The sequence below is a fragment of the Lynx rufus genome, unplaced genomic scaffold, assembly GCF_022079265.1.
Source record: "Lynx rufus isolate CCGP_SWC_20201006 ecotype Redwood Valley unplaced genomic scaffold, mLynRuf1.p SCAF_12, whole genome shotgun sequence".
NCBI classification, from domain to species: Eukaryota; Metazoa; Chordata; class Mammalia; order Carnivora; family Felidae; genus Lynx; species Lynx rufus.
This window is the reverse complement of record NW_025814826.1, coordinates 19,491,813-19,506,638: the sequence shown is the minus strand read 5'-3', so window position 1 is coordinate 19,506,638 and position 14,826 is coordinate 19,491,813. Positions and strand designations below refer to the sequence as shown.

The following is a 14,826-nucleotide window of genomic DNA, read 5'->3' as shown; positions in this document are numbered from 1 at the left end:
TCTTATAATACCAGAAAGTAAAGAAGTGCCCACAAAGAATGGAAAATGGATTATAACTCAAAGTACAAAATAAATATACATGAAACAAAAGCGATATAAATAAATGATTGAATAAAGGGAAGAGAAGGGACAAATCTTTCCTACAGTTTTTATTTTTTATTTTAAATTTTATTATTTTACCATTTACAATTCTGAATAATATATATAGATAACCCACCCCCTCTCCAGGAGATGGAGCTTAATCCCACCTCCTACCCATTCTTGCAAGTGTGCCAGATTTATTGATTAGTGTCCTAAGAATACTAACTGCAGCAGAGAAACTTGGCAAATTCTACTTTAACCAAATGATAAAGGTTCCCATCCCCAGGGATATCAAGTAGATGCCATGTACCCCCATGATGCGATGCAATGTGATGTGATGAGAAGACCACCTGCCCTTCCAAAAACCCTTAACACCAGTCTAATCATGAATAAACTTCAGACAAACCCAGATTAAGTGACATTCTACAGGATTCCAGAAGTCAATACCCCTCTAGACTGTTAGTCATGAAAACAAGAATGAGAAATTGTTTCAGACCAGAGAGGATCAGGAGACATGACAACTAAATGTAATGTGGTACTGTATATATTGATTACATCCTGGAATAGAAAGAGAACATTAACGGAAAAACTAGAGAAATCCAAAAAGTCTGGGACATAGTAGTAATGTTCCAATATCAGCTTTTTAGTGACAGTCATACTCTAGTATGATGTTAACAATTGGGAAAACTCTACTCTAGTAAGATGTTAACAATTAGGAAAACTGAGGGGCATATGGGAATTCTGTACTATGTTTGCAACTTTTCTTTAAAATTATGCCAAAATAAATAATTTTTTTAAAAATAAACACCCTTTAATAAAACTGTGGCAGTTACCCACTATATTGACTTTACTTCCTACTAATAGACTACAATCTGCAGTTTGAAGAATACTGCTTTAAAAAATACAGGAGTCCTTTTGGCAAAAAAGATCAGAAATATTTGGTAGTAAGTTACTTGGCTAGAAAATATTTTAAAAAATACATTTTTAATGTAAAATGCAAAAAATAGCTTTAAAATGATTATTCCAACTCTGAAGTCTTCAATTCCTATATCATTTTCCCCTAAAGGACTAAATTTCGGTGCCTGATTTTGTAGAAGACTAAGAAAGGGAAAGTGAAGAGATTGTTTTCTTAATTGCCTAGTTTATGTCTTCTTCTGGTCTTGTTTCAACTACCTCTTTTCTAATGTGGACTTCCCTACCACTTAGATCAATTTTTACAAAGCAACTTCTGCACCCATTTGCCTTGTGTACATAAGGTCAAAAAATGAGTCAATTATTTTTCATTCATGGATTTATGTGGTGAGACAAACAATCCATTCTAAGATAGAGCTGGAAGAATGGTGTAATCCCAAAACTTAAATTTCACTAAATCTAATCCTATTAAACATCTCAAGGTTAGGGCTATTATTTCTGGTTTTCCTTCAAGAAGGAACTACTTCTTTCTAACTCCCCCATCCCAGTATCTCTGTCAACACAACCACCACCATCATCACTGCCATAAATATATTATCGGCAGAAGGGAAAGACAGTTAAAACATTCAATTTAAATGTTTTATATTAGGTTAAATATTCATTAAATATCCCGTATTTTCACAATGAATGGGTTCAACAGGTGTGGATAAATGTTTTATGAAGGCAATGTAATCATAAAATTCAAGAATGTGAATCTAAAAGCATACTGGTTAAAGAAAGAGCTATTTTGCCCCCATCAAAAAAAAAAAAAAAAAAAAAGAAGAAGGAAAGAAAAAGAAAACCTACCACACACTACAAATATAGGCTCAATAAATCATATATTACTTTGGATTAGTTGTACTGAGTGCTTCCACTAAGATATAACTGTTTAGCTAGATTTCTTTTGGGGGAAAAGGCTATTTCAGTCATATAATTTCACCAACACTCTGTTAAAAACTTTTCTCAAGCATGCATACCATTCATTCTAATAAATGTGACTTTACAATAAAGATTAATTAATCCTGTTCCAAAACTGTAGAGTTACTGGATAGGTTCTGTTTAATGTACGATTCCTTTTCCTGAACACAAAAGATATTAACAAATAAAAAACACAATTCAAAACTTACCTTATATGAATTTCATCATCACTGTCCATATGTAGCAACCGCCCTTGTAGACGCCGCTCTTCACTACGAAGCTGTTTCCTCATTTCTGATAACTCCATTATTACATTTTTTTTCTCCTCTGAAAATTCACAAAAAGTAAAAAATAAGACAGGTATAAGAACAGAAGATTAAGCATTTAATATAACCTGACATCACAAAATGCTCAGAGAGTTAATTTTTATGTTTTTTATATATACACAGATCACATTCATGAACACCAGTAAGGCCCCACACACATTTCTAATAATACAGGAATTTCAAAAGTCAAGAAATATTCTTGGGGTGGGGAAAGTGCAACTATGAAGGGGCAGCGCAAGAGCGTTCCTCTGAGGTGATGCCACAGTTCTACACCCTGACTGTATAGTAGTCACACAAGTTTTAAATAATACAAATGCACAGAGCCACACAAAAATACAAACACACATAATTACTTCATGTTCAAACTGTGAGCCCTGATAGAGGTCTGTAGAACAACAATGTTAATTTCCTGGCTATCGTACTATGTAAGATATTATTACCACGGAGGGAAGCTGCAGTAAGGGTACACAAGACCTCACTATACTCTTTGGCAACATTCTATGAGTGTATAATTATTTCAAAACAGAAGTTTAAGGGAAATATTCTAGATTACAGACTTCATAGTTAACTCTACCTTCTGCACGGAGCTGATTTCTCCTGGCAGGTACTGGAGGAGACTGTGCCCTGGACACGGAACTTTCCTGTTTAATAATCATAACAAAGATACACTCAGTATGTCTTCCCTACTCAGAAGCTTGAAAAGAATAATTTTTTTAAGTAACTATATGTAAAAAAAACCCCAGACTTCCCAGTATCCTATCTATACTCTTACCTACATGTATTTTTCTTACCACAATGGGACAGTCTTTGCTCCATCCAAAAACAATCCCTTCACCTGTCTTATCTAGTTAAGTGACTCCCACCTCCTCCCATCACTCTCTTGCCTCAGCCTATGCTTAAAAATTTCTTCCTTCTTGGGGTGCCTGGGCATCCGACTTCAGCTCAGGTCATAATCTCACAGTTCATGGGTTTGAGCCCGATGTTGGATTCTGTGCCTTGCTCTCTCTCTCTCTGCCCCTCCCCCGCTCATGCTTAGTCTGTCAAAAATAAATAAACATTAAAAAAAATAAAAAATAAATCTTCCTTCTTAAAAAAATTCTTACCTCCTCCTTCATCACTAACTACTAGCCCTTCTCGACTTCCCTCCATAGCCATCCCACTTTCAAGAAGAAGAGATGCAATGTGGGTATCTACTTCTTCATGCCCATTCACTCCTCACCATACAGCTACTGCCTTTGCTTCTATACCCCATTACTCCACTAACACAGCTCTCCCCAAAGTCACCAGTGATCCCCAAGTGACAGTTAATGGGTATTTTATGCCCTTATTTTACTTGCCCAGTAGCAACTGATATTGCCACGGTCGCTTTCTGCTTGCTTTCTCTGCTTCTTAAATATTTAATTCCCTAGTTTTCCATCCTCTATTCTTTGCTTTCCCCAAACTCATCCTAGACTACTGTACTAATCTAAGAAGCAACAATGATAATGGCTTCCAAAACTACAAAACCAGTTCAGAGCGCCTTCCTTAGCCCAACCTATTTTCAACCGACTACTCTATAAATCTCACAAGAAACCTGAAAGTCGTCACTGATACCTACCCCACATACACAGTTAGTAAATACCACTATTTGTGTCTCTTAAGTATGTCTTGAACTTGTCACCCATTGTCAGTTGTTAATGTCGCTGCCTTTAAGTCCTCAAAGTCTCACAGCTGGACTTCTGCAAAACCATTTTAACTTGTTTCCAAGTTTAAGGTCTTGCTCAACCTCTAAAATACACTGATCTCCACACCACTGCCTTAGAGAACATTATGCAAGACATATATGGCCATTCTCCTATTTATGACATATATCATTCCCTTACTTAAAGTAGTACATGCATTCCCATTTGTTATCTACTACAGACCTACTAAATCAGAGTCTCAGAGGGTGAGATTCAGGACAATGTTCTAACATCTTTGTCTACTCCAGTAATTAGCCTGTTTGGTATCCATGGGAATAAAGTCAAACCCCTTAGCACTCCATACAACATCCCACATATGTTCTGATGGATACTTCTGTTGCCATCTTGGTTAGGCATTATCAGGCCAGACCAAACTGCTGTATTCTCCATGTGTGCCGTATGGCTTACACCTCCCTCCATGATTTTACACACACTAAAAGTCCCTCATGCTCCTCTTTATGGCAAATTCCTACTCCTTTTTCAAGAGTCAACTCAAAGGATCAACCCTTCTGGAACATCTTCCCGGCTCTCTTTTGATGGGAACTCAGTATAAGGGACTTTATTAGCATAACTACAGCTAGCCAGATAATATATTATCAAAGAAAAGGCCTTCTTGAGGGACCTACACAAGAACAATTTGCTAAATTATAAACTGTCAAAAGAATTTAAAACTTAGGGCACCAAATATCAACAACAGGTGAAGCAACAAACAAATGTAAACATTATCTGTATTTCAGATCTGAAAAAATGTAACCTAGCTAAATATAATGACTAAAAAAAGAAAATCTCATTCAATTCCCCCCCATCTAAAATAACTTAGCTAAGATTAACATATCAAAAGAAAAAGTATATACCTGAATAAAGGAACTTATAATGCTGTCAACTGAAGGAGGTCTTTGGAGTTTGCTTGCAATTTTGTTCTGAAGAGCAGGAACTACAGGAGAAGGCTGTCTCAAGCGCTGGGGGAGAAAATATACACACATTGACCAACATATGTATGTATATACACATACATGCACATGTGTGTGTGCGTGTGTGTGTGTGTGTGTACAAACACCCCTAATAGTTAGCAAGACCATTTAAGAAGTTCAGAATGCTATTGCTTTTATTTCATAAAACACTTTTTACCAAAAAAAGTCAGAAATTCAATTATGTAGATCAAAAACATCAGTTATGATAAACATAAATTGATTTAGATATTGTTATTAAAAGAACTCTCAGATTAGAATAAAAAAATTCAATAAACTTAAGCAACAGTAAAAACCAAGTATTAGGAAAACAACAAAAACAAAAACAAAAACAAAAAGAACTAAAGTAAAAATTTGTCTTAGTAATAAAAAGAAATAGAACAACACAAAAAACAAAAACTCTTTTCTGGAAAATAATATAAATCAAACTCTAAAATCTAGATCCCTAGTCATGAAGAGCATCTTGGATGAGGGAATTTTCCAGATCACAATAGCATTCTGTGTCTCCATAAGAAAATAAAACAGGGTTTTAGTTTACAACATAATAAAGCTAACAGTTGCCAACTTCACATTAAAATCAAAACACTAAAGACATAAAAACTCCCAACAAAATGCAATAATAATTATCTGGTTAAAAAAAAAACACCCAGACCAGACCAGAGTATATGTGTGGATATTAAGCTGTTCATGTCGCATGGTACAAAATCAAATATTACTTTCACTGGTGACTTTGATAAAATTAGAAATATATGAGAAAATCTTTTCTTTTAAAATCACTAGATGACCACGAGCAGAAACATACAGACAATATAAACCCTGTAAAGGACCACAGAGGATGAAGCAAGCAAAGCACACTACACATAATAAGAAAACAAGTAACTATTCAAGGAGCAAAACAAACAAAAAATCAGAAATTCAATTAATATGATCAAATATATTGGGTATGATAAAAAGAGAGGGATATAGGGATCACTATTCCAAAGACTATAACTCTGATTAGGATAAAAAAAGCAAATTAAAAAAAAAAACTCACAAAACCAAATTCAAAAAACTAAATATATAAGCTAACTAAAAAATAAATGGTGACACAAAAGTAAAAACTGAGAGAAAAGACAAAAATATCTATCAGGCATACATGAATAAAAGAAAAATTACAGCTAACAAGGATAACTTCACAAATGAGAGCAAAATGCATTAAACAGAACAAAGCTGATTTAAAACTTAGGTACTTCAAAATTGAACTATAACAGTCATAAACCTGTACATTCCTATGGAAAGCATTTTCTCTTAAACATAGTAAGAAATTGGCAATTGTGGAAATTGTGGAAAACAACTATTTTTCATTCTTAAATAATCAATTTTACAAGAAAATATTCTCTGTGTTTTCCACTCGGTTTTGCTACAAGCCTCACATGGCTCTAAAAAATAAATGTTATTAATTTTAAAAATAAATGAATGACACTTGAATACTATTTTAAAAGGTGGAACAAATATATATCCAACTTTATATCCTATGAATGAAGGATTTAACATTACTAGAACACTGAAAAGAAATAAAGTGTTGCTTATAAATTCTCTTTTAAACAATATTTCAGTAGATTCTAATTGCAAACATTTATCTCTATCACCATAAAACCTGGGTTGAGAAATAAAACAGTGTATTTCAGACAATCAGAAATGGTTCATATTGTCTATAGTAGGTCACATACTGAATAGTGCACCAAACCACATCATAAATACACTAGAAGAGTCCACTGGTTAAAAGTAATCTTGCAAATGCTGTTTAGAAAAAACAATGTCTGTATAAATCTAAATTTGTGAAAACCATTTTCTTAAATTGGGGTAAACCTACAGAACATAGAGTTTTTTTCAAGGTGTGGTCCACAGGCTGATATCCATCCAAGCCCTGTGAAATGCAGATTCCTGGACTAACCTCAGACTTATTACAATGTCAGATACTCTATAAATGAGACCTAAAGATGTATTTTTAACAAATTCTGTGATACTTATGCATATAAAATTTTATTTTATTTTATTTATTTATTTTTTTAATGTTTATTTATTTTTGAGACAGAGAGAGACAAAGCATGAATGGGGGAGGGTCAGAGAGAGGGAGACACAGAATCTGAAACAGGCTCCAGGCTCTGAGCTGTCAGCACAGAGCCTGACGCGGGGCTCGAACTCACGGACGGCAAGATCATGACCTGAGCCGAAGTCGGCCGCTTAACCGACTGAGCCACCCAGGCGCCCCATGCATATAAAATTTTAAATACAGCTTTGAAATATGAGCAAGGGTATAAACTAGAGCTTCATAGGGGCCAACTGGTTTCCTTGAGAGAAAACCTTTAATCCATGCACCTAACTGTGGATATCCACCAATTTCAGATATGGACTTCAAACCAGTCCATTGTGAGCCACTGGGCTCTTTTTTAATTTCCAATCCATCAAGGATAAATATGTAAAACAGTAAAAATGAACTACTAGATACATGAAATTTTTTATTTCTATTTATTTTTTATTTTTTTTAACATTTATTTCTTATTGAGAAACAGAGAGAGACAGCATGAGCAAGGGAGGGGCAGAGAGAGGAGGAGACACAGAATCCAAAGCAGACTCCAGGCTCTGAGCTGTCAGCACAGAGTCCGACACGGGGCTCGAACTCACATACTGTGAGATCATGACCTGAGCCTGAGCCACCCAGGCGCCCCATATACGTGAAAATTTTTAAAAAGACATTACACTATTCAAGTCCAACTTAATCAGATTCAACAGACATATGATTACTCTGACAAAGTGCTACAAAAGCTTCCTAACATCTCCTCTCCATTTCTGTACTTACTCTTATCATGAAGAGCTGGTTGGGTGCTGCTCCACTGACCATATGAACAAGATTAAGAATGACTAAGGTAAGTAACCCCCTTACATTCACTGGGGGGGGGGGGGGGGGAGGGGGGGGGTAACAGCAGCAAAGCACAGGAAGTTCAGTGCACTGTACCCAAATGAAGTAGCAAGATGGAAGGGAGGAACAAAAGCATCTCCTCCACCATTTCCTGTTTGCTAACAACTCCATGACTCTCACAGAGAAAGTGGGTTAAACTACAGGTTTAATTTACATTTTTGTCTGAAACTTACTTTTGTTTCCTCCCCAATTATATTTTCTCTTGCATAGTAGTGCTGAAGCTGAAGATTATGTTTTTCTTCCTCTTCTTTCTTCTTTCTTTCCACTTCTTTCCGTCTTTCTTCAGCTAACCGAATAAGCTCTTCATTTTTGAGCCTTTGCTTTAAAATAAAGAGAAAAATATACACTCCATACATACATTCTATAGTCTATTCAAATATCTCTTATTTGTCTGAAATAAAGAGATAAAATTGAAGATATATTTCTATTAGAGGATATTCGGTGTTCTTTAACAAAAAGAAGCTATTTAACAATAAAGTATTAGGCATCTTTTATAACATCCTAGTCAACCTAAACCAATTTTTGGATTTAAAAAGTCATTTATCTCTCTTCTTAAGTCTTTCACTTTAATAATAAAATAGTTTCCAATAAATGAATATTGATCTGATATTTTCTAAACGTACTCCAGAACTGTTCTCCTCTGTAATATCTTTCCAAGTTAGAAGAAATATTTTACTTTCAGGGTAAGGAGAAAACTAGAGTAGGAAAAAAATGCACCTCCTCCTCTTTCTCCCTCTTCTTTTCCTGTTCCTCTTCATACTCTTGCTGAATTCGTGCCCTCTGTTCTGCAAGCCGTTTTTCTTCTTTTTCTTCTGCAATCCTCAGTCTCTCTCGCTCTGCTTCTTCTCTTTGTTTCTTTTCCTCAATCTAAAGAAGTAAATCTAGTTATTACATTGCAAAACTGCTGAAAGTTAGAGTACCATGTAATATTTTCTAGTATCCTATGAATTCAACACTCATAACACCCTCTTTTAAATTCCTGAAATTTTCAGTTTCCTATATTTTTCTAGGGAGGCCACATGATGTAATATAAAGAATTATGAGTAAAACTTCAGCTCCACCAAATATATACACACTGGGTGAACTTAAGATATTCTTATTTAGTTCTGTCATCTGGTAAAAAGAGTTATTAATGTCTACTTCTCCAACAAGTGCTCAAAGAATTGAAGTGAAACAATGTATATATAAAAAATATAAAGTTCCTCCTGTTTAGAGGTACTCAGTAAGCAACTCATCATTACATTATTTTATAATGATTGTTACTATTATGTCTCAAAGTTCCTTGGCTTAATTACTATCCGGCAACAACAGTGTAATATTTTAGCATTTAACCATTCCTTATGCAAGAATCCTTTCCCCAGAATGCCCTTTCTTCTTTCCTATCTACTGGCAAATGGTAAGGAAAACAAGGATTTTAGCCACAAGGATTCATAATTAAGTTCCATCTTGAATGTCACCTGGGGCCTATAGTGCTAAGTACTCTGAAGAAATACTCTAAGGGAGAGTGTAAGATCTGAAAAGAAGAGAACCCTGAGATACAGTCTACATCCTCCATGAATGAGGTAGAGAAGAACGGCAGCCTGGGTATTGGGTATTCATGATGCTGGTTTTAAGGTTATCAGTAGATTTTAGTTACTTTTAAGTATGACATGGTTATGACTATTCACATTATTTTCATTGTTCTTATCTACATTTCCTCTACCTTCAAGGTTGTTATATCTAGTGTTATCAATCTTTTGAGCTATAAGAACTATAATCTTTTCACATATCTCATGACTTTACATGCTAGGGCTTCTTCCAACACTTCTTTCAAACAACACTATTAAACATGCACAATCCTAATATTCAGTACTAATAGGGTACACATAATCACTTCTTCAAGCACAATAAATCTACATAAAATGTCATTTATGATCTATACAACAAAACCTCACACTTAACACTCAGTTCTCCCTTCTCCCTATTACAAACACACACACACACACACACACACACACACACACACACACAATCAAAATCAAAATCACAAGGTCACTTCTCCATTAATGGTCAGGGTCATAATCATAAATGGATCACACACCTAAGAAATCCACAGAAAATGCCATTCCAACAAAAATGCTACACAGTAGTTCAACAGAAAGAAGAAAGCTATCATCTAGGTCAGTGGTTTTCCAAATGTATAATACAAAAGTACGTCAAAGGTCCTGCAAATACTTTATCAAATTTGTTAATCATTTCTAAAGCTATAATTAAAATTGACATGTAAACACTCACAAGTGTTATTTACCAAATTTTAACCATACGAAGATTTCTGCTGCATTAACAGTGTACCTTTTTATGCATTCATGGAGCTAAGGGCTTATGTTGCCATTTTTGCACACAGATTTGAACATTTTATAACATTTCTTTTAACATTTAAGTTTGGGGATACTTCTTGTCTGATACTTTAGTGTTGACAGTAACAAGTACCATTTAGATATTTTAAAGTTAGATTTGGGGGGAAAGAGTTTCAAGAGGCCGCTAAAAAAATATGTAGGCCACCATTTGAGAGCAATCCATTCACAGGTGCACTGAGGGTTTACAGGGTGGGAGAACTGAAGGCTAAACTTACTCTAAGACTAATATAGTCAAAGCTTCCTCTATTCCTAGAGGAAAGACTTAGAGCTCTCTAGAAATGTAAGCACAATACATCCAGATATGATACTCAAAGCCAGGAGACCTGGGTTCTAGCACTGGCCTCACAATTTTCAGACTCTGCCACCATGGATGAGTCTCTTAGCCTACGTTTTAGCTACATGTCATAAAACAGAAATAATAATACCTTCCTCAGAAAGTCTGAAGATTAATGAGACACTTATATGCAAAAGTACCTTATAAATAATAAAAGGCTATAAGATCAAGATTTTTTCCCCTGAATTCTACCCTAAACCATGCTAATAATTGGTAAGTATAATAGGAATTACATAATTCTGACTTGCTGTTATTATGGACAGTATACCACAGGGTACTTCAAGTTCGAAGGTGACTCTGACCCTCAATTAGCTGCTACCTGACTTGAGTGGCCAATACCACTGGGAATTCTGATGCCACTCTCCTACATTCAATAACTCTATTCATTTCGTCAATCCTTAGAAAGGTCTTTCCATCTATTTCCACTGTTGCCAGTGTAATAGAATATCCCTGCTTCCAATCTTTTAAATCCTTCAATAATACACCCGTAAGAGTATATACATTATATTGCTGCATTATTGAAGAGTCCATGATAATTTGGATTAGAGAGATGACATGTTTGAGTAGAACTTAAGAATTTAAGAGGTTGGGATTAGACTGGATAGCCTTAGAGGTCATACTAAGGAATCTGGACATTTTCTGTAGAAAAGAAAAGCTACTACCAGATTTTGAATAGCAAAAGAAGAAGTCATGTCAAAGGAAGACTATTCAGGCCACAGGATTAATCTGACACTGGGATATACATGTGGGTGGGAAGGGGTGTGCAGGTGAGAAGAGGAGAAACTGAATCCTTCTCATTCACCTCAGGCTCCACCCCTAGTATTCATCTCTATGTCTACAAGAGTAGACACAGAATGGGAGTTCAATAAGTCTGTTTGCTCAATAAACACTGGATGCTCAAGTGTCTTCCTTTGGGCATTTCTACTATTTTTATATATATATAAAATATATATATAATATATATATATTATATTATAAATATATATAACTATAATATATATAAATATATTATATATTAATATATAATATATAAATATATATATAATATATATATAATATATATTTATTGTCAAATTGGTTTCCATACAACAACTCCTCCTCAATGCCCATCACCCACTTTCCCCTCTCCCCCATCCCCCCCCCATTAACCCTCAGTTTGTTCTCAGTTTTTAAGAGTCTCTTATGGTTTGCCTCCTTCCCTCTCTGTAACATTTTTCCCTCCCCTTCCCCTCCACCTCCGGTCTTCTGTTAAGTTTCTCAGAATCCACATATGAGTGAAAACATATGGTTTCTGTCTTTCTCTGCCTGACTCATTTCACTTAGCACAGTACTCTCCAGTTCCATCCATGTTGCTACAAATGGCCAGATTTCATTCCTTCTCATTACCAAGTTAAATGCTATTTGCTTACATACATAAATGAGGCAAATAATTGCAAAATGTGATTCTGTATGATTTTTAATAACTTACTATACCCTGTCAAGAATATCATATCACTTGGAAAAAAACTTGATTGTCTACTAACACATAAGCATCTAGAAAGATTCACTCTATGCCTAATAAATATTTTAAGTCTTTCAGTTTTAGAAATTTCAGCATTCTTTAACAACTAATGATTTAATAAAGAAAAGATTAAGACAACTAGCATGCCTAACATGTTTCCATATCCCTTTTTCAGATATAAATGAAATAATATTGTTTTAGTACTACCTCTACCTGATATAACTGAGATATTTTAAATAACTGTGCAGTATTTTAGAATTTAGTCTTTATCCTATGGATAAAATCTTTGCAAGTTTGGCTTATTACAATTCTAACAAAACTTTGAAACTATGATCAAATAAGTACTTCACCTGAAAACGAAGAAAATTCTTGTATAATTCTTGCTGTTTAATCTGAAGTTCAGTTGGAGGCTCACAAAATATATTCCCCCGAGCAAAAGGAGAGTTCTGTGTTTGTATATAACCTTGAAAGAGAAATTTTGCAAAGACATACCATTACTCAATGCTTAGAATATTCTGAAGGTTAAAGAATAAAGTTTGCTAATAAATCCATACTTTGAATAAATGTGCTAACTATGGAAGTCCAGAGGTTAAAAAATCAGAAGAGAAAGGCTGAGATTAAATCTGAAGACAGATGAAAGGTCATGAGAGAAAGAAAAATGGTGAAACAAAAATAGTTAAAAAAATCATAATATATCGATACTTGAAAGACACCAAAGAAACAAAGATAATATGGAGAGAAAAAAAGTACATCTTTAAGTTCTTATGTATGTGAATATCCTTTTCTTAAGGATATGCTTAATTATATATTAAAATGTATTGTATATATATATATTAAAATTTTTCTAATATTATGTTTAAAAATTAGTAATTCCAAAGTCTTTCCATCTGTGGTTCACAAAAGATTAGAAAGCCAGCTCTGTAAACATTTTTTATAAAATAGGAAGATTCTTTTAATCGTTGCAATAATTTTTATTTAAAATTTCTATCAAATTAATGGGATATAGGGGCACCCGGGTGGCTCAATCAGTTGAGCATCCAACTCTTGATTTCGGCTCACGTCATGATCCCAGGGTCGTGGGATCAAGTCTTGTACTGGGCTCTGCACTGAGCATGGAGCCCGCTTAAGATCCTATCTCTCTGTCTCCCTCTGTCCCTTTCCCCCACTCATGTGCTCTCTCCCTCTCTCAAAAACAAAGGGGGGGGGATATAAACATGAACAATAAAAATATGCTATATGTTCCTATAAATAGTATTATACATCCTGGGGAAGGATAAAGGCAACTTGAAAAATAATTATACCCCAGGAGACTCTCTTTAAATGCAGGAAAAAATAAATTTAGGCCTCACATAACTTTTTATATTATTTTTTTAGTTACTGATTCATTCTTTATACCATCAATATAAATCATGTATTTCTCTCACTCATGCTTTGCATTTTAGCTGCCATTTAGGTCTATTTTGCCTCTGTATTTAATTTTATTAATGCTTCATTGAATAGATCAGCAGAAAGTCAAATACTTTCTTAATTAATACTTAAATATTAAAATGTTATGTATGGTAAAGCGCACCCAGGTGGCTCAGTCAAGCGTCAGCTTAGACTTGGGTCATGATCTCACGGTTCATGAGTTCGAGACCCACATCAGGCTTTCTGCTATCAGTGCAGAGCCTAGTTCAGATCCTCTGTCTCCCTTTCTCTCTGCCCCGCCCTGCTCATGCTCTCTCTCCCTCTCTTTCAAAAATAAACATTTAAAAATAAAAATAAAATTTTATGGTAAAAAGGAGGATTAGCAAAACAAACAAGTTTTTAAAAATAAGGTTTTTCAAAAAAATAAAGTATAATAATAAAATCATAAGGAAACATGTGCTCTATATAAAGAAAATGGAAATGTATCTAGGCATCATAATAAACTAAAAATTAAGTTGAAGCCAAATTAGTATAGACTTCATAAATATGGTTCTTCATTCTAGAACCATAAAGTAAAGGAAAAACAATGAACTTTGGGAAGGGCCTCAAAACATGAGAGGATAATGAATTTTAAGCACACATTATAACATTCAATTTTCAGATACGTTCAAGTTCCCTAAGACCTTTAAAATATTAAATGCCATATGTGTGTACATACACATGTACCTATATAAACATACACTCGCACATATATGCTAGCAAAGCAACAAATTAGGTGACTGGATACTTTCTTGTATTCATAAAGTTTATTTTAGGTTAATTCTTAATTTCAATTCGCAAAAAAGGGGGAATTTTAACATTTTATGATGTTGTATGATTTCTTAAACTAAAGCATCCTGGCCAAAATGTCAGCACCAAAACCCTGGCAGTGTACTGAAAGGTGAAAGACAGTAAATTCTGCTGTCCATATTCAATCATCAAGCTTGTGTGTTTTATTGCGAAGGGGCCATAGAACTGCTGATTTTTCCAGTGTTTCTGCTTGATAAGCAGAGCTAGATGCCCAAACTGTTACTACTATGATAGAAAAAGGTTTGGGTGGAGACAGAATTACCAACAATACCAGGTGTGGAAGAAAAGTGTAGAAAGAATATTTGGCACTGAGATCTCAATACAGACTACTAGAAGGAACACATGAAGAGAAAACTAATGATGTATCAAAAAGAAGTCAAAATATCTTCAATAATGAAAGGTGTTTTTACTGCAC

General features: G+C 34.5%; 1 protein-coding gene across 4 annotated transcripts in view; it reads right to left on the bottom strand.

Annotated features, from left to right (window-relative positions):
* CSPP1 (centrosome and spindle pole associated protein 1) overlaps positions 1–14,826 on the bottom strand; it is a 161,889-nt gene that overhangs the window by 23,269 nt on the left and 123,794 nt on the right. For all 4 annotated transcript variants that reach the window (XM_047074007.1, XM_047074008.1, XM_047074009.1 and 1 more), the window contains 6 exons: positions 12,506–12,618; positions 8,642–8,791; positions 8,098–8,244; positions 4,852–4,956; positions 2,851–2,917; positions 2,160–2,277 (listed from right to left, as the gene is read on the bottom strand). In XM_047074007.1, the coding sequence (XP_046929963.1) occupies positions 2,160–2,277; positions 2,851–2,917; positions 4,852–4,956; positions 8,098–8,244; positions 8,642–8,791; positions 12,506–12,618 (700 nt within the window). The remainder of the gene's footprint in view (positions 1–2,159; positions 2,278–2,850; positions 2,918–4,851; positions 4,957–8,097; positions 8,245–8,641; positions 8,792–12,505; positions 12,619–14,826) is intronic.